This window comes from Acomys russatus, chromosome 17 (genome assembly GCF_903995435.1).
Source record: "Acomys russatus chromosome 17, mAcoRus1.1, whole genome shotgun sequence".
In the NCBI taxonomy this organism is placed as follows: Eukaryota; Metazoa; Chordata; class Mammalia; order Rodentia; family Muridae; genus Acomys; species Acomys russatus.
Genome location: NC_067153.1, coordinates 40,807,939 through 40,831,754, shown reverse-complemented (window position 1 = coordinate 40,831,754; position 23,816 = coordinate 40,807,939). Strand labels below are relative to the sequence as shown.

Here is a 23,816-nt window from a genome sequence, read left to right as displayed (position 1 = left end):
AGCCCCTCCAGTCCCTTTGTGGCCCTAAGGGGTACATGGCAAGCAGCCCCTGACCATACTCCCTACCACTGATGAGGATGTTTCTTCTAAACAGCCCTCCTACACACACACCTGCCCCACCCCACCCCTCCCCATGCCTCAGGTGTCAATCATCCTGTCTAAAGCCAGACCTTTGGGGTCTGTGGCTCCTGGGGCCGATTTCACAGAACCATAGCTAAGGAGGGAAACCGCTCTAACTGTGACCAAGCATGATTCTTCCAAGCAGGAAGCCGGGGAGCATCTGCGGAGGCTCCCTGTGTCAAAGCATGGCCAGACAGGCCCATCATTTAGTCCGCAGCAGCCTCATCAGCCGAAGATCACACCAATAATTTCTAAAAACCAACCGATGATTTGGGGCCCATTAGCATAATTTGATGTATCGTCTGCGCATCAACTTTTCACTGGGTAGGCAGTTTCCTAACACACCCTTGGCATGTGGGGAAACTAAAAAGGATGCATTCGTCTTGTCTCGGGCATTCATTCATACAATCTTTCCTATTACCTCGTACTTGCAGTGGCACCCCTGCCTTCCCCTGAGATACCTTGACCTTGGTGTGACTAGTCCTCCACCCTCTGCCTGGTGCATCCCTCTCTCTCTCTCTGACTACCATGTCTCGCCTTCTAACTCATTCTCCTGGGGCCAACAAGTACTTTACCCAACCCCCATCTACGCACAGCTTCCCAGCTTCTGATGAAATCACATACACAGGCACACATGCTGAGACACACACACACACACACAGAGGCATGCACACACATGCATGGAGTGAGGTTTTGAGCACCTTGCTTGTCCCTAGGCTGCTCAGTACCTTCAGAACCTCAGCTCCATCTACACACACACACACACACACACACAGACACACACACAGACACACACACACACACACACTCCACTCCTGATCAAAGCAGCTCCCCAGCTGTATCCCACCTGTACCCTGGATGGTGCCAGAGAAGATCAAAGAACCTCAAGATCAATCTTCAAGCCAGTGCTCATAGGCCAGGTCACACACAGACACAGCAGCCTGGTCCATCCCTCTCTCAGCTCCTAGGGAAAAGAGTCCTTCCCCAAATCTCCAAGCCTTCTCCTCCTCTGCTCCAGTGGGTGCTGCCTTCCACTGCATCGGGAAATTAGAACAAACCAAAATAGGAGTATCCCAGGCACCTTCAGTGCTGTACTCCATCCCAGTGTATCATCACCTGGAAACACACACACACACACACCTTACCTTTGTGTCCAGGACCTTGCCCTATTCCAGTTCTCCCTCATCTCGTCCCTAACTTCTCTAACTTCTGAAGCATTCCCAGGTGCCCCATGCAAGCCTTAACATACATACATGCATGCATGCATGGATACATACCTCCACATATATATACTTACATACATACTTAAATACATACATACACACACACACACACACACACACACACACACATACATGGTGGGGAGCAGGAGGAGTGACGACACTCAGCTAGGCATGATGCCATTACTATTTTCAAAGCTTGGAAAGGGAAAGACACAAAATGTAGAAGTGGGTGACTATGGCGTCATACACAGGCTTGTCTTATATATAAGTTTATAGAAGTGGCGTGAAAGGCACTGAGGCTTCAACATGGGGAGTGAGGACAGGCCAAGCTGATGACCCTGCTTCCTAGGAAAAAAGGGAACCATGGAGAGGCTCTCAATGCTCTCGCTGCTGCTTCCAGAGGTCCAGGCTGGAAGGATAGTGTGAGTGTGAGTGTGAACTTACAGCTTTCTGTAACAGCCACCAGACATGGGCCTTGAAGGAGAGGGCCAGCTGTTCACACCTCACAGCCTCTGCTCTCATCCACTGGACCTTTCTTCCATGCCTGGCCTACGCTAGAAGCCACCAGGTCAAGTCAGGGATGAGGCACAGGAGGGAGCAGCCGGCAGGAAATAGGTGTGGATGAGGTTCAGGATGAAATGCTGGGCCCTTGAACAGGACAGCAGGAGGCTCCACCCTCAGCCCTAGGCTCCAGGTTCAACTCCATGCCCATGCTGTCAGGACCTTTGTCTCAGGGGCTCACTGAGCCTCCTGCGCATGTCCCTCTTACAGTCGCCCCTGTCACAGAGCTGAGCTGAGGAAATAGTTGTCGGATCAAATGGAAAGAAAACGCAAGTGCTTTGAAAAGCGCTGCAGAAGGGCTGGGGTTTGTAAGTGAACAGGAGGGGGAAGTTAAGCCGCTGCTGCCACAAGGGCCTTCCTGGTGGAGCAGGGAGAGAAGACACGAGCCTGGATATGGGGAATAAGGTATCAGGGTGGCACAGGCTTCTTGTTAGCACCTCAAATACAGGAGGGTGGAGATGAGGAACTGGCCAAGGATGAAGATAGACCAAAATCTTTAGAGAAATTATGGATCCAAAGACTACGCTTTCAGAGATCATTTCTATAACTCGTTATTAGAGACCATGGATCTATTTTGTCCCTACAAAGCTAGGTCAAAGCCGGGCATGATGGCACAGTTCTTTAATCCCAGTACTCAGGAGGCAGAAGCAGGCAGATCTCTGTGAGTCCAAGGCTAGCCTGGTCTACAAAACGAATCCAGCACAGCCAGGGCTACACAGAGTAACCCTGTCTCGAGAAAAAAAACAAGGCCAGGTTAAATAGCCGGAAGACCCAGTGTGCTCTACATGCGTGTACACATGTATGTGTGTGCACGTGTGCGCCATACATGTACACATGTCTGTGTATGTGCATATAAGCATGTCTATGTGTGTATGTGTGTGCTCGTGTGCATGTGTGTACATGTGTGTGTGCATCTGTGTATGTACATATATGTGTGTGATCTTCAGACTCTACAAGCAAACAATTTGCTAAGTTGGGCATGGTGACTCATACCTGTTATCTCAGCATTAGAGAGACAGAGGCAAAAGGATTATCATGAGTTAAAAGCCAGCCTGGACTAAACAGTGATTTCCAAACTAGCCTGGACTACACAGAGTGAGGCCTTGTCTTAAAAGTAAATAAATAAAACATAGAAAATAAATGTAAAATGTTTAATTGCTGAGTTACTAGAGACTGTACTTATTAGGTGATTCTAGCACTGTCACGGAAAAGCAGGGTAGCTTTATCAGTTCATTGGTCCTCCATCACTCACCAAACTAAATACTCCATCAGCTGTTCAGAGCACGTGTGTGTGTGTGTGTGTGTGTGTGTCTGTGCGCGCGCGCGCGCATGCGCGCTCCAGAAGAGAAACTGAGTCAAGTGAAGAAAGCTGACCTGGACCAGGCAGGCTGGGCAGTCCTCCCTGCAGGGACGGGTACCAGCCTTACCTCTGCTGCTGCTGGAGACAAGGTGTTGGGTATGCACAGAGCAGACCAGAGCCGAAGCTAACACTCTGGTGATGGCAAACTGAATCCTGTCTGTCAGTTTGCCTGTGGGTCCCTTTCTCTCATAACTCCTTCACTCTCTGTGAACACTGCTGACAATCTACAGGGGCCCTGCGCTGGCACCTGCCCAGGACCAGTTCTCACCAAGCAAAAGTCTAGAGTCTAGGCCCACTCCTGAGTCCTTGCTGCGCTCCGTTTCCAGCCTGCTAATCTGTCCCTGGTACTGAGGTGCTGGAGATTCATCCTCTTCATCTGCGAGATGGGCTGATGACACCTCTCAAATGGGCACACAGTCACTACAGTGAGCTGTAGTTCACAAGCTTAAAAACTAGCAGGGTAGTTCAGCTTGAGACCCAGCACTTGGAAGGCCAAGACAGGAGTACCATGATGAATGTGAAGCCAGGCGAGGCTCTACAGGGGAGCCTTGAGTCCAACCTGGTGCGTGGTAGAGGGCCAGCCCCCAGCTCAGAACTGCTGGGGTGGTGGGTCTGGGAAGTGCAGATGGTTAGCTGCCTTCTTGGGAAAGAATCTGAAGCTTGCAGAGAACTGGGTGACTCTCTGCCGAGCTGCCCCACCCCCTCCACCCTGCTGGGCTGATGAGCTCATCTCCTACCCCTCTTAGCGCACTTCTCAACCCCTCTGGGCTCCTCAGACACTGGTGAGAAGATGTGTGGCTAGAGGTGGGGATGGAAGGTGGGGTTTGACTCTGAGCCTCCGCTCCGTGCTCAGGACTACAGGGTGTGCTTTGATCTACCAGGAAAAATGTGCCAGGAAGTGACCCTCAGAACATCATGGGAAGACCATGGTGTCCAGAAAGGGCAAGGTGGGTCCCCGAGCCATGCAAAACCATGCACTCACTCCTCGCTCCTTCTGCATTGTCTTGCAGGGAACTTCAAAGGTCTGTGCAAGCAAATTGACCACTTTCCGGAAGACGCGGACTACGAAGCTGACACTGCAGAGTATTTCCTCCGTGAGTCACACGGTGTTTTAATCTCCCTTCTTCAGCTGAAGGGCCCCTCAATGTGCTCCTTCTGGGAATCAAAGGCCAAGCCTATTCAGAACGAGGCGGGGGGGGGGGGGGGAGGACCGCTGCTCCCTCTTGATTGGCCAACTAGTACTTATTCCCCCAGGTCTCTCCTGAAACTGCACCTCCTCCAGGAAGCCACTCACTTTCTCCTGGGTTCCCAGGCACAGCTCTTTATCATGATGAGGGGCTGGGGGTGGGGTGGGGGTGTCTTTGTCTTCCCAGTAAAATGCCCCAGTTCTGCGGAGAAGGGACAGTCTCTTCCAACACAAGGCATGGCACAGAATAAGGACTCAGGAAATATTGTTCAAATAATGACGAAGCCAGCAGGCAGTGTGTGTGTGTGTGTGTGTGTGTGTGTGTGTGTGTGTGTGAAAGAGAGAGAGAGAGAGAGAGAGAGAGAGAAATTTTTCCTTTCCCCACAAGTCAAATCAAAGCTAAATCCTGGTATAACCGCTGTGATCTTAAGTCCCCCAAGACATATTATCAAGAGAGAGCATTTTTGAAGCCCTAAGGCAATTTTTCAAGCATCCCCGGAAACCAACACAGACCTTGTTAGTTATCAAAAGGGATTTCCCAGAGAGGAGCTGAGGGTCCTTGAGGCCTGGGAGGCCATGCTAAAGGCTCTTAGGCGGCTAGGCTCAATGGAGGGGTTTGCTCACAGAGTCCCAGAAGCTGCTGTCCCTGCCTCTGCCGCCCCCAGGAGCCTTTCCTCTTCCCCTCTCCAGCAGCACCCCAGCTAGCATCACCCTGATGGGTCCCTGAAAACCTGTGGAAAGTAGCTCTGGCAAAAAGCCAGAAAGAGAGCATGGCGTGTTTCCAGATTATTTGTTTATTTACTTTCTTATTTGCTTGGGTTTGGTTTTTGTTTTGTTTTGTTTTGTTTTGTTTTGTTTCTTTGTTTTTCATGACAGGGTTTCTCTGTGCAGCCTTGGCTGTCCTGGAACTCCCTCTGTAGACCAGGCTGGCCTCGAACTCACAGAGATCTACCTGCCTCTGCCTCCCAAGTGCTAGGATTAAAGGCATGCGCCACCATGTTGGGTTATTTGTTGGGGTGTTTTTTTTTTTTTAAGGCAGGGTTTCTATGTGTCACCCTGGCTGTCCTGAAACAAGACTCCCTCTATAGACAAGACTGGCATTGAAGTCAGAGATCTTCCTGCCCGTTTCCTAAGTGCTGGGATTAAAGAAGTACCTGGGTAGTTGAGGAATTTTTTCCGGAGGATGGGGAGAGGAGACAAATACCATAAAAGTGTCATCATTTCCTTTTCTGATTTCCCCTCAAGATCTTGCTCTTTAGTAGAATCCCCACGGTGCTGTCTTGGTTGTCATCACCTGTTACTGTATCTGCATTCAGCCAATACAGTAAACATGAATTGTGTGCTTGCTGTATGCGACAGCATGTACTAAGATGAAGGGAGGCCGGGATGGACAAGTGAGACAGTCCCTAGTGCCATCTGGGCAGGCATGAGGGAAAGGGCCCTCAGACACAACTGGTCAGGATAGAGTGTGATTAAAAACAAGACCTGGATACAAGAGTGGGAGGGCAAAGCTGAGCCCCACACGAGGAGGAGGAGGAGGCGCACACCTGGGCCCCTGGGCCTTACCTGGCCAAGCCCGGTGAGGGCATAAGGCTTCATCAGACAGACAAGAAGCCTCTTAAGGCAGTTTGTCTCATTGAGTACAAGACCCAGAAGACAGTAGCTGCTCAATAAACGCCTCTTGTGATGTACAGGATTCTTCCGGGGCACAGTCTGCTGTGCTGTGTCTCCCCGTTTCCTTAGGGTAAAAGAGAGAAGTGTCTGGGGTCATCTTGTCCCTGCACTGAGGCTGGGATTCTATGCCAGCAACATGGGTCCCAAGATGTGACTTGAGTTCGTTGAGCAAATGCAGGTATTCTCAAAGCATGTAAAACAAATGAGGAGACTTTTTTTTTTTTTGCAAAGAATGAGACAAGAAATGATTTCAGCAGCTGAAACCACAGTGGCGCCATTGTATCCACAGACAGTGGAGGCCACTGAATAAAAACGCCTCTTTTCTTTCCTCAGTTAGCCCAGGCTGCCCTTAAACTTACCATAGACTCAAAAATGACCTTAAACGTCCAATTCCCTTTTTTTTTCCACCTCCCCAGTGCTGGGATTACAGGCATGAGCCACTCTGCCTGGTTTTTTATTAGATGTCACTTGTTAAGGAAAAATAGACAGAGGGTTCTCAGTGGTACTTCTCATGAAAGTCCATTCACAAGGGCACGCAGCAGCCTAGAATGCTGTGGGTATTGCTGGCCCTGTGCCATAGAACATGGTAGTCTGAGCTGGACAATATGGCTCTGGAAAGGTCAGAGCCGCTGCACCGGTCATTCTGTGCAGCCAGAGGAGGTGGGGGCCAGAGGTGATTTCTCTAGATCAGTCCCTGCCTTCCTACATCCTTTCCGGTTCAAAAGCCCCTCTTAGGGCCGCCCTGTGCCCCGCCTGTCTCTCCATCTCACGTCTTACACCCTACACTGCAATTTTTCTGGTTCCCACCCAGCATCCTGGCACGACATAAGTTTCTTAGCCTCTGCCCCCACCTGTTTCTTCACCCCAGCATCCAGCACAGAGCCTGGTGGGGAGACAGGGTCGGATAATGTGCTTCACTGACAGACTAGACCAAGGAAGTGACTGGATAGGTAAATGGGTATGAAATAAGTCACGGTGAAATATCACCAGTCACAAAGCAAGCAAGCAGGGTCTTCCAGAAGAGTTGCTAAGGGGCCAGCAGGACTAGGTCAGTCAAACCCATCACTTTAACTCACCTGGCACTTGAGAGGCTTGGGAGACTAACCCTGAAGGCTAACTATCTTGGGGGAAAGACTAACGACCTAAGGCTTATACTGCTGTGGAAGTAGAAGGCAGCCTGGGGTGCTGGGGGCGCCTGCTCCCCTGTCATACTCCCCACAGGGACATTCACAGAAGTGTTTCCTGGAGATGTCACCGGAGTGGAAACTTTGGGTCTAAAAGGAGCATTCATTCACTCACCGTGACAGACATGCTTTCTAAGCACTCACTGTGTGCCAGGCCGCACTAGGTGCTATTGTCAGTACTCAGGATCTCAGGGTGAACCAAGGAGACAGCAGGGGCCTTTGGGAGAGCTGTGTCCTAGTGGAGACAAGAAGCTATGGGAAAGAGCCTGCATCCCTGCCTGAGATGGCCTCAGAGAGCAGATTGTGATGGGGAAAGGCAGAGGATACGGGACCAAGTCAGCAAAGAGGAGACAGGGAGAGGGAAGCACCAAGCAAAGGCTTTGAAGCAAGAATAGTACCCCGTCGTCAGGCAACACAAGCAAGGCCAGCCTGGCTGGAGTCCAGCCTGCAGCCTAAGAGAGGAGAGACACAAGAAGGGGCCCCCGCCTGGTGGGTCTGGGGAACAGAGACAGGTGTCCTTCTGAATGAGATGGCACCTGGCCTGGAAATGACATCTGGCCATCAGGGGTGGGGGACTGAAGTGAGTAATGGGGGCGTGGAGGACAGTTCAGGCTTTGAGGGGCAGACATGGCATAGACCAGTAAAACAAGGTGAAGCCTACAGAGTCGGGGGGCGGGGGCGGAAACCAGAGACTGGGGTGGGCTGAAGGCCAGGCAAGTGGTAGAAGGCTCAGCGTTGAGTCCTACATAGAGAAGCTCAACCAATGGAGACACCAGAGCCTGGCCCGTCAGGCAGCTCTGCCGTTGACCTCTGGACTTGAGAGGACAGCGGCCATGTAGAGTGGGGTCCAGGAAGACAGTGAATGGCCCAGTGGTTACAAGGTCACAAACAGACTGCCTGTCTTAGTTTTCTTGTTTACGATAAAAACACCCTAACAAGAGCACCTCGGGCACCTGCCCATCGTGGCAGGAGAAACAAGGCAGAGGAAATCTGAAGCAGCTGCTCCCATCACAGCCATAGCCAGGAAGCGGAGAGGGAGAGGGAAGGACACACACTGCCTTTTTCTCTAGGATTCCAGCCAGGGAACGGCGCCGCCCACGGTGGGCAGGTCTTCACACCTCAGTAACATCAAGATGGCCCCGACAGGCATATCCAAAGGCTTATCTCCATCAAGTTGACAATTTACAGTACTCATGGCACCACCTGATCCTGCTCCACTTCAGAGCAGGAACAGACAGACCTGTGACAGGCAACCTCAGCTCCCCACACCCACCCAGGCCAGGGTTGACTTAGGCTAGCAGTCTTCTGGAATGAACCAAGCTCTGAAGATATACAAGTGTGAGCTAAGTAGAGCTTGGGCCTAACCAGACAAGCCCTGTCTCCCGCAAGGCCAGCAAACGTGCTTACATGGGCTCTGTGGGACTGAGAGCTTGCTAGTGCTCAGGAGAGGCCAGGGCTAAGCTGCCCGTGCCCTGTCTAGCACCCAACACACCTAAGTTCAAGCTAGCTTGGTCCTGACCAACCTGCTATCTACTTCTCTGACCAAGGTCACGTGGCCATAAAAATTAGGACACCTCCTCCCAAATGGCATCATCATGAAAATCAGGGGCTACAGCTAACACTCATTCCTCTGTCCCTACCCCAGACTTTCTCACCTTATTTCTGACTTCAGGCTTTGAAATACTATTTGAATACAGGTTACACCTATTTTTCTAAAAATTCTAGAAAGAGCCAGGAGTGGTGGTACAAGCCTGTGAGTCCAGCCCTCAGGGGGTGAAGGGAGGGGAACTAGAAGTTCAAGGCTACCCTGGCTCTGGCTCCACCCTCTCCTTCAAAAGAACTAGATCTCATTCTACCCAGTGTTCAGTCACAGGCCTTCACAGAGCCTCACTGTGTCCCCAGCACATGTGCTAAGTGTCGGGATACAGGAGGGAATGCTGTAGAGCAAACCCTGGTCTGATGAAAGGAGACCCTGAGCAGATAAGAAAGTATAAAGCCCCTTTGGTGTGTAAGGACTACAGCACCATGGAGCAAGAGCCAGAGGATGGGGTTGATGGCTGTTTTTATACAGTGTGACCAGGGAAGAAGCCAGTATTAGGAGTGGTGTGGGGCCCTTTGCCTCCAACAGATGTCAAGTTCCAAGCCCAGTCTGTTTTGCTTTCTCTAAAGCAATAGAGGTGCCAGAAAAGGGACAGCAAAGCAGGTGCCTTCCCCCCTGCCCCCACTGCAGCAACTCCGCCCAACGCACAGAGGGAACTACTGTGGGATGCAGTCCTTTTGCCATGTTCCGAACTCCCTTCAGGGAAAGCAGAGATGTGAGCAGGGGTGGGGGCAGGGTATGGCTATGCCTGTCCCTTTTGTCCGCTGGCTTTAGGCTCTTCCCAAGCCCAAAGTGAGCCACACAGAGCCAGAGCAGCTAGAGGGGGAGCTGAGCCCTGCCAAGCCTGCGCCTCCTTCTTCCTGGGGGGCCTGAAGCTTCCAGGAAGCTGACACCCTAGAGACAAGTGTATCTCCCTCCTTCTATTTCAAGTGTGGGCAACTCACACTCGCAGTCTTGCTCCCACAGCAGCCTCCTTCCTGTGTGCAAGGCCCTCCTCCAGGTGCTGAGGACGGGGAAGCTGACAGCAGTAGAGAGAGAGCTGGCCTCAGGCACTTGAGATTTGCAATCAACAAAATTAGCGAGTTCGTCATAAAGCCTGTTAGACGATGCTGTGCAGATACAGAGAAAGACAAGCAGGAAAGGGGCGGGGCTACTGCCAGCGTCAGGGTGGGGCTGACAGCACTCCCTAGGAAGCAAAAGGAGCCAGTGTGCCACCTCAGCCCTCCTTGTTCGCCAAGGGTGACTTAGGACTAGGAGAGTGTGACTAGACAGGAGCTCAGCTTCCCAATCAGTGGAAGAAACAGGGTACGCCTGCTCACAAGCCACTCTCCAGCCTTCCTGGGGGCCTGATAAAAGGAGGGTCTTCCTGAGGGAAGGAAGGGATGGATGGATGGATGGATGGATGGATGGATGGATGGATGGATGGATTGGCCTCCAGCAATGTGAGAATAACCTTGGGTCCCCTCACCTCCCTCCTGGTTCCTGTCACCTTTACTAGGTGTGTTGCTGTAGGCCTCACCTCACCTAACACTGCCACCACTAGGGATGAATGGTGGCCACACTGTTTGTCCCACTGAGCATTGTGGGCCATAGGATGTTCCTGTCATGGTCCGCTCTGCCTCTTCCTCAGTCTGAGCAAGAAAAAGGAGGGGCTGACTAGTGGCCACCATCCCCCCCTGTGAATGCCAACATATGTCTCTGCTAGGGCCTGCATCTGTGCTGTGCTCTATGTCTGTTACCTGGGCGCCTGTGCATCTAAGTGTTGTATTATGTACGTATGTATGTACGTACGTATGTATATACGTATCTGCACATTTCCCTTTCTGTGTCAGAGGCAGATCTCTGTGTGCTAGAGGTGTCCCTGCTGTGTCCATTAGATGGAGATTTATGTTTCTTAGATTTCACCATGTGGCTTGGAGTGAGGGAAAGAGAATCGGGGAAATTGGTTCCTTTCCATAATCACATAGTAAGCACCTACTGTATGCCAGACACCCAAACCTACAATATTATAGACTTTCATAGCTCAAGACTAAAGGATGGGATCAGGCCACCAACATTTTGAGCCTGGAGTTAGAACTTGGAGGGAGGAGCCAGGGCTAATACTATAGATCACACACTCACACACACCTCACACACACAGCAGAGCTGGGTGCCAGGTTTGACAGGCCCATTACACACATGGCCACAGAAAGGGACTGTCAGAAAAGGAGCTGAGGACTTCAGACACAGCTTTTTATCACCTTCCCTCAACACACAGCGTCACACCTGAGTGAGAGGGCCCCTCACCAAAGACTCAGCCTGAGAGCACATCTAAAGCAACAGGTCCTCCTGTGGGCACTAGTTTTTAACACCATTTTATTTGGGGTTCCTTAAGCCTCTACATCCCTTCCAACAACTCCACAACTCCCCCCCCCCCATCCTAGGTAGGAGAGAAGGAAGGTAATAAAGGACAGGGGACTTGAGACACTTTAGACTTAGTTCTGGCTGGTTAAGGTCATCAGGCTCTTTGGGAAAATACCGATCTTAGTTGTCAGGATATCTAGCAGTCCAGCAGCAGCAAATGTAGAAGCGGGAGGAATCAGCAGCCTTCTTCCTCCTTGAAGCCCTGGTACTTCCTCTCTCTGGGTTCTTTTTTTTTTTTTTTTTTTTTTTTTTTGAGATTTATTTATTTATTATTTATACAATGTTGTGCCTGCATGTACACCTGCACGCCAGAAGAAGGCACCAGATCTCACTATAGATGGTTGTGAGCCACCATGTGGTCGCTGGAAATTGAACTCAGGACCTTTGGAAGAGTAGTCAGTGCTCCTAACCTCTGAGCCATCTCTCCAGCCCTCTCTGGGCTCTTGTACTCTCCGAGTCCTCAGAATTAATCTCCAGCTAACAAAAAACCACACCCCTCTTTGAGCCACACAAGGCAATTATCAGCTGTGGATGAACTAAGGCAGTCCCATATCCCACACTTGGGATTAAAACAAAAAAACAAAACAAAACAAACACACACACACACACACAAAACCCATAAGACAATTGGGTGTATAAAATGGCCCCTAACTTTTCCAGTTAAAATATAGTTTGGGATACACTGACCGTACTACCCCTCTTCCAACACACACCCTATGCAGCAGACTTGGGTATATGTCTATTTGCAAGCAGCACACAGACAGCCAGACATTTTATTAAATGCCAGAAGACAGCCAGTCCCCGCCTACATTGCCCCTTTAAGGTGCGCTCCACACTCAACCTGGAGTCAGATGAGCGGGTTCCAGTGGAGAGCCAATCCACACTCACGGTTTCCTCCTCGAGGTACAGGAAGATGTGTGCAGCTTGTTCCACCCTGTTTCACACTCCCCCACACAGAATGGGGTATTGGGGTACCAGCCGTGGCACGCCCCCATACACACACTATATTCTTCAGACACATGAAGCAAGGGGAAGCAAGCTGCAGATAACTACCCAGCATATAAGATGATCCCTGATTTTGGCAAGGATTTGGGGGTGGGGAGTCGTCTTATATGCCAGAAAATATATAGTATTTACATGGCATGACAGAGTTGTTAAAGAAATCAAAACTTCCACTTCACCATCAAAAAAAAAAAAAAAAAATCATACAACCAGGTAGGAAGGACACCTTACAGGGAGGAAAAAGTAACCAGCAGATGGCCATGAGGGGTTACCCAGAGATGAAGGCACTGAAATAGGCTACCAAGAGGCAGGAGAACAGAAGAGCCATGTAGGCCTAACTGCAGAGATTCCAACACCAGCCGCCTGTTGCTTGTTGCCTCCCAAGCCTCGTTTTTGATGCTATATCTCCTGAGGTTGTGATGAGGGTGAAATGAGCTGGCTTAAGACATCACTTCTGAGCAGCCGCGAGCACAGAAGGCACTCAGAAGGCATTAGCCATTGTGCTTGCTTAGTGTGGCAGTGTGAGTGGTGACTACAGTGATGCAAAGAACAAAGAGGAGAAGGCTGGGATGGGAACGGAGCTGATGAGAGAGCTTCCCTTTCCAGTTGGTTCCTCAAGCCAAAAGTAGCCTCTGACCAGAGACCAGGAGGAAAGGGAGCTGCATCCATTGTAGATACCTCTCCACCTGCTCCAGGAGGTGTGTGTGTGTGTGTGTGTGTGTGTGTGTGTGTGTGTGTGTGTGTGTGTGTGTGTGTGTGTGTACCTCAGGCCCAAGAGTGGCCACAGCATCTCTGCCACTGGCAGGCTGAGACATCAGCTTTGCCCTGAGATGGGACACTATCACCCTGTGTGTGAGGGTTCTGAACAGAGAACATAGTCAGATGCTCAGACTCAAAGCCTGGCTCCTCAGTGGGCTCAACCAGAAGAGGAGAGGTCAGCTGGGAGGCAACAGGTTATGGGATCCAGGATGTGCAGCAGTAGTGGAAGCGAAGGGCCAGAGCAAGGGGGCGTGCTCTTATCAACAGCCTGGTGGATAGAAAGGGCTGTGAAGTCTCAACTGGGATGAGAGACAAATAACACCGCCCTTCTCTAAGACCAGGGCAGGCTACTTTTCTGTTTAGTCTGTTTCTTTGTCTGTTTTGTTCTGTCGTGCTGGGAATCAAAGCCAGGGCCTTGTGTGTGCTAGGCAAGCCCTCTACCTCTGAGCTACAGGCTTAGTCCTGGTCTTGGTTTCTGTTAAGACTCTTCTCCTTGTGGGGCAGTGGTGTCACACACCTTTAACCCCAGCACTTGGGAGGCAGATGCAGGCAGATCTCTGTGAACTCAGAAGTCCAGGACAGCCAGGAACACACAGAGAAACCTTGTCTCAAAAAAAAAAAAAAAAATTTTTTTTTAAATTTTCACCCTGGAACAAGAGGAGCTTGAGGACCCCAAGACAGGGGGCTGCACATACTGTCTCTCTGTTCCCTGTCCAGCTCAGGGACTGTTTGCCAAATGTGTAAGATGCCCTGTTCTCTAAGTCTGCCCTGCAGATTTAGTGCTTCTTCCTGAAATGAGGACAGAGATGGAGCTAGGTTTGCAGCCAACACAAGGCCACCCTCTCACCTTGAAGAACATCCCCTCTCTACTTTTCATTCTGTTCCCACTTTTTTTTTTTTTTTTTTTTTTTTTTTTTTTTTTTTTTTTTGAGACAGGGTTTCTCTGTGTAGCCTTGGCTGTCCTGGACTCACTTTGTAGACCAGGCTGGCCTCGAACTCACAGCGATCTGCCTGCCTCTCCCTCTCAAGTGCTGGGATTAAAGGTGTGCGCCACCACGCCCGGCTGTTCTGCTCCTACTTATCCCAACCACTTATTCCATCATTTGCTCAAGAGGCTCTGAAGGTGCTGAGCTTGGGATATACAGGAAGTGAGGTACCAAGGTCTAAGTTGGAACAAAAGGGCCTAAATTCCTGATGGGCTGTGCTCTGTGGCCTTGGGCCAGTCACCTGATCTCTCTGAGCCTCCAATGTTAGCTCTCCCAAGCCACCAAGGGGAACAACATGACGGAAGTCCCCGAGGCGAGGATCACCCCCTACAATTTTGGGAGTAAAAAGAACATCATCAAAACTGTTTAATGTAGGCCTTGGAGACATGGGGGGAGGGCGGGGGGTAGCCTGTCCTGTGCCTCCATTTCACAGATTAGAGAGAAACTGAGATCCAGAAAAGGAAATGCCTTGTCCTGTTTGGGACACTTCCTGGGAACAGGTTCCAGGTTGGTTCTCTGGCCACACATCTCTTGCCCAATGCTTCAGCAGAGTCTAAGAGACAAGGGCCTTCCTCCAGAAGCCACAGCAGTTAGGGAGTCTACTTGTCACATCTCACAACAAAGAAGTGTCTGCAGGCCGAGGCTAGTAGCCAGCCAGTGTGGAGCAGGGCAGCGCCACCCTTCCTGTGCTGCTCAGGCAGGTTTCACTCACCCCTCACTCTTATCTCAGTGCTCCTTGGTTTTTGTGGCTGATGAATCGCAGCCTACACCTAACAAACACCAACCTCAGGACCCCAGAGAGAGGGCCAGCAGCATGGCTCAGCCTGCCTGTGGCCAACAAATGTGACAGCCTTAGTTCGATGCCTGGGAGCCACATAGTGGAAGAAGACTCCCATAAGCTGGTCTTGGACCTCCACTCATAAATCACAGCAGCACACACAGGGGCTCCCCATCCCCCACTGCCAACACACACACCATAAACAAATAGGTAGATGATAGATAGATAGATAGATAGGTGAAAAACAACAGCCACATCTGCTCTGGTGTCATGCCAGTAGCATCTCCTGGCCCCGTGGGGACATGGCCTACATTTGTTGCACAGGCTCCTCCCCACAGCATCTCCTGACCCCTTGGGAAACACATCTTGCACTTGTTGCACAGGCTCCTCCCCAGAACAGTTGAGAAGCTAGTTGTACTCCTTCCTGATCTCTACACATAGAGCTGGGGAAACTGAGGCAGGGGGCCAGGCAGCATGGTGAGCAGAGATGCTCAGACAGTTGTCCCCTGAACCTGAGCAATGGTCACAGGCTCCACACACAGCAGAACATGGAGGAGTGCCTGGCCCAGTGCGAACACATCCAGTGCTCCCCAAGGAGCACCCTGTGTCCCCAGTGCATCTTCCATGAGGCATTACAGAGAGCAAATGGGTGCTGAGCACTTGACTATGTCTCCAAACTGACAGCAGCCTGAGTTATCTTCACAGCCACCCTGAAGTGGCTATGGCTGGTACCCAGTCATACAGTTGGGTAAAGCCAGGCGCAGACCACACAGACAGTGAGGCAGCCTGTGTCTACACCTGTGCTCTCTCATGCTTTCCCTTGCTCTCTCTCTCCTGACTTCTTCACTCCCTCCCTCTCTCCCTGTCAGCCTCTCTGCACCTCTTTCCCTTTCTCTTTCCAAGACACACACACACACATACACACACCACCTTCTATTACCCAGCTATCCACTTTCATAGTCATTGGCCACACCAGGCAATTGGAACAAGAATGGGGTACAGGCAGGATAAGAACCTAGAAAGTTCTTCCCAACCCAGCATACCTCTACATAATCCCATTACAATGGATCATGTCCCAATGGGCTAACATTCATAAGGTTTCAACACTGCTGGAACTGGGGGTTGGGGGGTTTCCCTCTGTGTGCTAGCCATTGTAACTATTGGTGTGCAAGCCAAGGGAATAGTTAAGATGACAATCTGACCTAGAGGAAGGGTTCCAAGGATGCAGGACGGTCACAGCAGTGGGGACCTCGAGCATTCCCTAGTGCAGCACCAACAGAGTGTAGACCTGAGGCCAGAGAAGAGAAAGACAAACAGAAGAGCCAGCAGCAAGCCAAATCTCCTATACCTTCATTCACTGAGTGCCACCCACCCACTCTGCCAGATGGAGAGAAAAACAACATGGCCTCTGAGTGTTGCTGTCCATCAGCTGTGCCCACCCCCAAGAGCAATTTCACAGTATGATGACCATAGGAGTTGGTTCCCTGCGGCCCAAGATCACAAACAGGATTTGCCAAGGGAACCTGACAAAGAGAATGTTTGCGCCAAAGAGAGAATGTTGGCTCAGTTTTCCTATCCTCACCCACCCACCCCAGCTCTGCCCTCCTCCCACCCTGGCAGAGACAAGAGGCCAGTTCCTAAGCACAGTCCTTCCCAGTGCTCAGACATTTGTCACTTCTGCCACCAACACAGAAAATGTAGATTGAACTTGATTGTGGCGGTGCACACCTGTGATCCCAGCACTTAGGAGGCTGAGGCAGGTGGATCAGAGAGTTTGAGGCCCGTCCAGGCTACATAACTAGTTCTAACCAGGCTGAGCTATAAAGACTCTGTCAAAAGGGGCAAAGGAGAGGCAAGAAAAAGCAATAAAGTGTCCGAATACACAAACACTTTCGCTCACAAAATCCCCTTCTTTTCATTTCTTCTGATCACTGCAGCTTGTGAGGAAAGCCGTTAGGATTTTTATCTTCTCTGGACACACACTGGGGATCCCGAGCCTCAGGCATCCGGGCTAAGGACAGGAAGCCCTCATCTGTGTCTGTGGGGCCCACATAAACAGGCCAGCACACATGGCTCCTCCAAGCCCCAGGGGCAGACTCCACACATGGTTATAGCCTCATGGAAGACCTCAATCTGGGGATGTCTAAATCTGGAGTTTCTTCTCCCTCTCCTCCTCCCCTCCTCCTCCCCTACCCTTCTCTTTCCCCTCCCCTACCACTTGGAGAAGAGGGACAGAGCCCTCCCTCCATATCCTACATGGAAAAAGCAGAATCCCCTATGAAACAGTTCACACAGCAAGTCCACAGTGCTAATGGAACCAGAGTCCGTTCCACTCCTCCATCCTCCCCTCCCCCATCCTTCCTCCTCCTCCTCCATCCTCCCCTCCCCCTCCATCCTCCCCTCTCCCTCCATCCTCCCCTCCCCTCCATTCCCTCCTCTTCTCCTCCTCCTCTCCTCACACTTCAGGCCTGGCCTGGCCCTCCAAAGTTTGTTTCCTCCTTGTCTTCAAACACACATTTTCTATCCAGCCTGCAAGCCTGAAACCTTAGAAAGAAAGTTTCCTTCTCTTTCCCACTTAGCCACCTTTGGTCACCTCCCAAGATCTCTCGGACCAACCTACTCTGCCCATATGCTGGAGTGTGCCCACATGGGAGCAAGGCCACTGTTATGATCAGCAGCCTTCCTCTAGGCCACCCCCACCCCGACCCCGCCCGCAGTCACTCTTTGCTTATGGTGATGCAAATCAGGACCCTCTAGAGCCCTCCCTGTCCCAAGGGCCCAATAGTCCCCTAGCTCTGAAGACTCAGACTACCCTTCACCTTGACCCACAAGACCCCTAGTGACCCTGTAGGCTCCACCTGGTTCTGCCCCTGGCTTTGTCCTTCCCAGCTTCCTCTCTCATGGGTCTTCAAGTCCCTCCTTGAGTGCCTGTGAGCCTGGCCCTGTCTGTCCGGCACTGAACAAGCCACTTGGTGCTACTTCTGTCCCACAACACTCCCTGCAGCTGCCCCATGCTGCTTGAGAATTTCTGCTCCTTCCCTTCCCAGGCTCCACGCCACATCACTCTCTCAGGGCAGCCCACCTTGATCCAACGCCGAGAATGCTCATAGCTTAGGCGGGGACATGCTTTGGTTAGATGAATGCGCCTGAGATCACAGCACTTGGACAGACAGAAACTTCTCTAGGCCTCAATATAATAGGAATAATGTGTTCTTCATAGGCTGAGGAGGCAGTGAGAGCCTACAGCTGTGTCTACACACACACACACACACACACACACACACACACACACCCCGCTGTGCCCCATGGGTACCTTCCTGTTGGAATACTTTATCCTGGCTCTCTTACTATTTGATTTCTCACCAGGACACAGATCTGTAAAAATGGCGCTAAGCTTGTTTTCACGAAGACTGGAACTGGCCATGGGCCAGGGCATTCCCACCAGGCAAGATCAAAGACCCCTCTGTCTCAGACAACCATCCCTGCCTCAGTGCAATCTGTACTGTGGACCAGAAGGGCCCAGCTCCAGCCAGCAGGCAGAATGCATCCACCAAGGCCTTGGCTTCCAGGGACTGCCCCTGAAAGGCACAAAATTCTCACTGCAGCAGCAGCAGCAGCAACAGCAGAGCTGACTATCTAGCCCAGGCTGTCTTGAGGTCCTTTGCATCAAGGCAGTCTCCTCTGACCAATATAGGCATGCTACAGGCAGGAGGAGCCTTGGAGAAGGGGGACACAGCCCTCCTCCATATCCATGTGAAAAGGGCAGAGTCATCTATGAAGCAGTCCACAGTGCCAATGAAACCAGAGTTTAGCATGTGAAAACCATTCCACCTTCCAACACCTTCCTAAGCTCCTTGGGAGAGCCCTGGTGCTGTTCTCGATTAGAAAGCCCACTCGCCATCTGGCTGCCCTGCCTCTCTGAACTCAGCTTTCTCTCTGAATCACAGCAAAGGGGTAATGTATACTCGGTCCCAGGCCATCCGTAAGCATTCATCATCCCCATGTGCCTACACTCATGGGGGGATTAAGAAAGCTGTGAACTGTGTCTGTACCCAGGTCTGGGTCTGGGCCTGGGTCACCATTCGTGTGTACGTGTGTGTGTGTGTGTGTGTGTGTGTGTGTGTGTGTGTGTGTGTGTGTGTTTGGGTTGGGGCCCAATTAGGGACAAAGTGCATTTTCTAAGAAATAGCATAGAGAGAGTACATCTCCCTCAGGCCTGGGGAGGGAAACAGCTCTGTCCTCAGGGTGCTGAGACTTCAGAGAAAGCCTCTGCCCCGACTTTCGTCAGCGGCCTGCCTGGATGCAGAACTCTACGTGACTTCAGGTCGCCTACCCCACCATAAAACTGTCTCCTCACCAAAGTAGACTCAGCAAAGGGAGCAGCCAGACTCCACTGTAGGTGAGGGGTGTGGTTACAGGGAACTCCCTAACCTTCTGCTTGAAAGCCCACGTCTGTCCCCAAGCCAGTGTGATGGCACATACCTTTAGTATCATCAGAGGGCCTGTGAATCTGAGGGCAGACTGGGCTACATACTGATTTCCAAGATAGCCTGGGATACATAGAAAGACTTTGTCTCCAAGAAAAAGAAAGAAGAAAGAAAGAAAGAAGAAAGAGAAGGGGAGAGAGGAGCTGTGCCCTAGCTAGCGTGGCAATTCATGCCTATAATCCCTGCACTTGAGACACTGAGGTGAAAGGAAACCTGGTTCAAGGCCAGTCTGGGCTACATAGTGAGAACTTGTCTAGAAAAAACAGGGGAAGGAGCTTTTCTTTCACAGATCCTTAGCCTTTGACCACCCAAAGGGACAAGGTCAGGGACATACCTAATATCTTCACCCCCAAACTATACCATAACCAATCACTGGGCTTGGTTCAAAGGCCCTGTGGTCTACAGGCCCCTACTTTCTTAGAAGCTGTTGAAGGAGGCCCAGGCCTGGCAGCACAGGCCTCTCATCCCAGCACTCAGAAAGCTGAGGCAGACAGATCATAACTTCAGTGAGCTACAGAGTGAATCCAAGGACAATACAGGCAATCCAGAGAGAGCTGAGGGTGTAGATTGGTAGTAGGGTACTTCCTTAGGATGTGGGGGCCTTGGTTCAAGCTACAGCACTGAGGGAGGAAAGACAGTCATGGAGGAGGCAACCACAGCATCTAAGGGGGCATCCTCCCGCTGGCCTTCAGCCCCGCCCCTGCCTGGCCACAGCTCCACAACTGGACTCAGCTGGGTCATGATGTCACTCACTATGTAGTTAACTTTGGAAAGAGAAAGGCATATGACTTTGCAGGGACCCTCGGAGCCTCTGTAGACTGGCATTCATTAGACGCCGGTTCCCACAGACAGACAAACCCAACCACACTCCCCTACTGTATCCACACCCTCATGCTGTACAGCTGCCACCCTTCCTACTCTCTTTCCCTTAAGCTGCTCTTCCTGTGCCTCTAGCCAAGCAGGCCTTCCTTGCTCCCTCATCCCATGGATGAGGCCCTGAGTGTCTCCTTTCACTTTCTCTTTGCAGTGAGCCTATCTGCTGCCCTTTATGGGCCATTTTATTCACTCCAAGAGTACGCATGGGGGAGGGGGGCTGGGGCAGGGGGAGTCTCCTACATCTTTGAAAAGAAGAGTGAATAAAAAGGAAGCTTTAAAAAAAGAAGACATAGTGCTTTGGGCTTACAATGAAATATACATATAAACAAGGACCAAATATGACAACTGTTGCTTACTGCCCATGAATGTATTTTATATCCATTAACTCATTGAAACCTCACTCCCTGGAGACAGACCATCCCTGTCTTATTAAGGCATAGACACACAAGATGACATTGCCAATTTTAAATAGCTAATAAATGCTACAGCCAGACTCCAGCCCAAGCCCAGTGACTCCACCAACCTCCTAATATGCTCAAGCGTACTCAAGCACCAAGGAGGGAGCTAATAGAATTTATATGAACAAATCAGGGAAGATGTCACAGAGGAAGGGACTTTGAGCCGGGTTTTGACAGATGAGTAGGAGTTTGTGGAAGTAAAGAGAGCAAGAAAGGCATCCCAGTAAGAAAGCTAAGTATGGCAAAAAGTCAACAGCTTGAAATGATACATCCTAGGAGGCTGCTGTGCCACGGCAAGAAAACATGGAGACCAAAAGGCAAGAGAAGACCGGAGAGAGTGAAGGCCATATGTATCTGACAGGGTGCTGCAGTCTGGTCCTAAAGGTCTTCCTCCGCATCTTTACACTGCTAAGCCACTTGGACACCAGGGTTGTCTTTGTGAAGCCCTGGCCCTCTGTCCGGCGTCCTCGTGACCCTCACTGGGCATCTGTGTCTGTGTTCCACAGGGGCTGTGAGGGCCTCGAGTATCTTCCCCATCCTGAGTGTGATCCTGCTCTTCATGGGTGGCCTCTGCATCGCGGCAAGCGAGTTTTACAAGACACGCCACAACATCATCCTGAGCGCCGGCATCTTCTTCGTGTCTGCAGGTAAGGCAGGGTTGTGCCAAGAGAAGATGGGGAGGGCCTGTTCTGTGCCCTCAGGGGAAGGTGAGGCTGGAGCTCCAGTGCATATACCCCTGTCCTATACCCAGTGTCCCATCTTCCTCCTACCTCTGAGGAAAGGGCTGAATACTCTGGTAATTTACAGGGCACCAGGCCCACCCCACTTGCCCTTTGCCCTCCCAGAACAAGCAAACTGAGGAAGAGGCAGAGAGAGGCACCAAGGAACCCACTCTTCCACAGTCTGTCCCACATGATACCCAGCTGCACCCTAGAAGCCAAGGAAGACTGCTCCCCTCGCCCACCCTACCCCCCAAGCCAGTAGAGCAGCCAGGCACCACAGTCAGATAGCTACGCTGTTACACGCCCTGTCACAAGGGCTGCAGATGCCCAGGGAGTAACAGCAACTGTATCATAAGCCATTTAATAAGCCTGGCTACCACCTAAGGGCACCGACCACGCCCTAGGCGCCATTCTCTTTCAAGAACATTCATCTGTGTTCCCTCGTCGAGTCTTCTCTGGGGCCTTGCCTTAGCCCCAGTTTGCTGGTTGGAAAACTCAGACTATGGCCACTGTGGCCGGAGGGTTGGGTCCCCTTTGCCATTCCAGCTGCGGGACTGAGCAAGGAGCTCCAGCCCTCTGTGTTTCATTTCCCCATCTGCGGCCTGTTGTGGAGGACAGGATAGGGAAGGCAGTTAGTGAGCCCTCACTTAGCTGTAACTATTGCTATCGCTACCATCTATCTGCCCATGTTTGTCACCACAGGCCCCTCCTCCCCTCGTGGCCAGTATAAGATACTAAGGCAGGGCCGGCAAGGTGGCTCTGTGGATAAGGGAGCTTTCCACCAAATCTAATGACCTGAGTTTCATCCCTGGGGCCCACACTCTTGAGAGAACCAACTCCCAGAAGTACCCTCTGGCCATGCCTCACTGGGACCCTCGCCTCTCCTCCCCCTACAAGGCATCTCAAGCTCTTCTGTCTGACCCACCCTCTTTTCCGTTCCAGGTCTGAGTAACATCATTGGGATCATTGTGTATATATCAGCCAATGCTGGAGACCCCTCCAAGAGTGACTCCAAAAAGAACAGCTATTCCTACGGCTGGTCATTCTACTTCGGGGCCCTGTCCTTCATCATCGCCGAGATGGTCGGGGTGCTGGCCGTTCACATGTTTATCGACCGCCACAAACAGCTGCGGGCCACGGCCCGCGCCACCGACTACCTCCAGGCCTCCGCCATCACTCGCATCCCCAGCTACCGCTACCGCTACCAGCGCCGCAGCCGCTCCAGCTCGCGCTCTACTGAGCCCTCTCACTCCAGGGACGCCTCGCCCGTGGGCGTGAAAGGCTTCAACACCCTGCCGTCCACGGAGATCTCCATGTACACCCTCAGTAGGGACCCCCTGAAGGCTGCCACCACGCCCACCGCCACCTACAACTCGGACAGGGATAACAGCTTTCTCCAGGTCCACAACTGTATCCAGAAAGACAGCAAGGACTCTCTCCACGCCAACACAGCCAACCGCCGGACCACGCCCGTATGAAGACCGTGGGACGGGGGGACCGGGAGGCTTGGTCCGCGGGCGGGGGAGGGACCGCAGCAGCCACGGGGAGACCTTCTACACGCAAAAAACAAGCAAGCAAACAAACAAACAAAACAAAAACAAAAAACAAAAAAAAAAAGAGAAAAATATATAGCAAGCAAATAAAAAAAAAAAAAGAACAAAATACAAGAGGAACAAAATCAAAATCACAGGTTATGCGGGGAAAAATATAACCGAGGGAAGACAAACTTTAAACAAAGCAAGAGGGATAAAATTAAAATAGAAAATAAATCTAAAAGAAATTGCATGATTTCCCATGTACCATTATTTTAACATTTAATAAAAACCAATTTAAATGAAAAATAAAAGGGAACCAAGATAACGTAAAGCAAAAAACAAAAAAAAAAAAACAAAAAACATTAAAAAAAAAAACCACAAAAAAAAAAAAAAATGAGGAAAGCAAGAGAGTATTTATTAGGGTTTTATGTTACCTTTGTTTTTGTTTTTGTTTTTCTGTTTTAACTGCAGGGAGAGTTTAAAAATAAAAACGCATTCTTTTCCCTTTAACCCCAGTGGGCCCTGCCTCCCGGGGAGAGTAAGGGGTAGAGTCTCAGGGCCCCCAGGGCCAGGGGAGCAATGGTCACTGCCAAGCCCCTGGCTCCCTGGCTGGGCCCTGGGATGCTGGGGGGGAGTTCAATGGCTCTGCAGCCAACTCTACCCAGCACCATATGGGGCAGTTGCAGGCCTCCAGGTGACCCAAGCCCTTGGTCCGCCCCTGTCCGTTAGGTGCCTGGAGGTGGTGCACTTGGAGCCACCCAGCCCCAGGCTCCCAGTCCTTAATGGTCCTTAACCCACTGTGATGACTTCCTAGGCCTTGAGAAAAGGGAAAGAGAAGGGATGACTGCTGGTGGCTCACGCAGAAGGCACATCCCTGGCCTCCTCAGGGGGAGCCTTTCGGG

General features: G+C 51.2%; 1 protein-coding gene across 1 annotated transcript in view; it reads left to right on the top strand.

Moving 5' to 3' along the window:
- Cacng2 (calcium voltage-gated channel auxiliary subunit gamma 2) overlaps positions 1-23,264 on the top strand; it is a 119,817-nt gene extending 96,553 nt beyond the window's left edge. The window contains exons 2-4 of the mRNA XM_051159907.1: positions 4,275-4,358; positions 21,164-21,304; positions 22,322-23,264. Coding sequence (XP_051015864.1) covers positions 4,275-4,358; positions 21,164-21,304; positions 22,322-22,857 — 761 coding nt within the window. The 3' untranslated portion in view covers positions 22,858-23,264. The remainder of the gene's footprint in view (positions 1-4,274; positions 4,359-21,163; positions 21,305-22,321) is intronic.
- Positions 23,265-23,816: the final 552 nt, after the last annotated feature.